At 67.6% G+C, this 602-nt stretch overlaps 1 protein-coding gene across 1 annotated transcript in view; it reads right to left on the bottom strand.

The window, feature by feature from the left end:
- The window catches only part of LOC104626936 (tubulin monoglycylase TTLL3-like), a gene marked incomplete at both ends in the record, with an annotated part of 1,281 nt that overhangs the window by 282 nt on the left and 397 nt on the right, over window positions 1–602 (bottom strand). Inside the window, 2 exons of the mRNA XM_010294985.1 lie at window positions 43–191; window positions 262–430. Of these exons, the coding sequence (XP_010293287.1) occupies window positions 43–191; window positions 262–430 (318 nt within the window). The remainder of the gene's footprint in view (window positions 1–42; window positions 192–261; window positions 431–602) is intronic.

Here is a 602-nt window from a genome sequence, read left to right on the forward strand (position 1 = left end):
GCAGCCAGTGTTCCCTGTATCCTCTGCTTCCCCCAGCCTTACCCCTGCCGCGGGATTTGGCGCCAGGCTTGACGATCCAGACGTTGTGGTCGCCCTCCATGCCGAGCTGGGGCAGCTGCTCCGCCAGGCACCGCAGCAGGGCCTGACACTGCTCCCGCTGCGTCCCGCTCAGCGCCAGCCTGGCCCTGTCACTGCAGGGGGAAGTGGGGGGCTCAGTGCCAGCCCTGCCACGGTGTCCCCCCCATCCCACTCGGCACTCACTGCACCACGCTGTAGTATGCCTGCAGGAAGCGGTCCCAGTCGGTGCCCACAATACGGGGGGACGAGGTGTCCCTGTCGATGTCCTGGTGCCCCAGGCTGCCCAGGTGCTGCCTGCAGATCTGCAGGGCCTCCTCCACCAGCTGGGGGGGCAGCAGGGGCCCCGGCCCCACTGTGGATAGCATGGAGTGAGGGACATGGCTCCTGGGGACCCACTGTGGCACCCTCAGGGCCATAGCACAAAGCCTCCCCATGGGACGAGTGGCTTTGGGTGCACAGGGATGGGCTGCGGGGACAGAACACCCATGAGGTGGGCTGGAGTGGCAAGTCCCAAGCCACAGCCC

This window comes from Phaethon lepturus, unplaced genomic scaffold (genome assembly GCF_000687285.1).
Source record: "Phaethon lepturus isolate BGI_N335 unplaced genomic scaffold, ASM68728v1 scaffold39269, whole genome shotgun sequence".
NCBI classification, from domain to species: Eukaryota; Metazoa; Chordata; class Aves; order Phaethontiformes; family Phaethontidae; genus Phaethon; species Phaethon lepturus.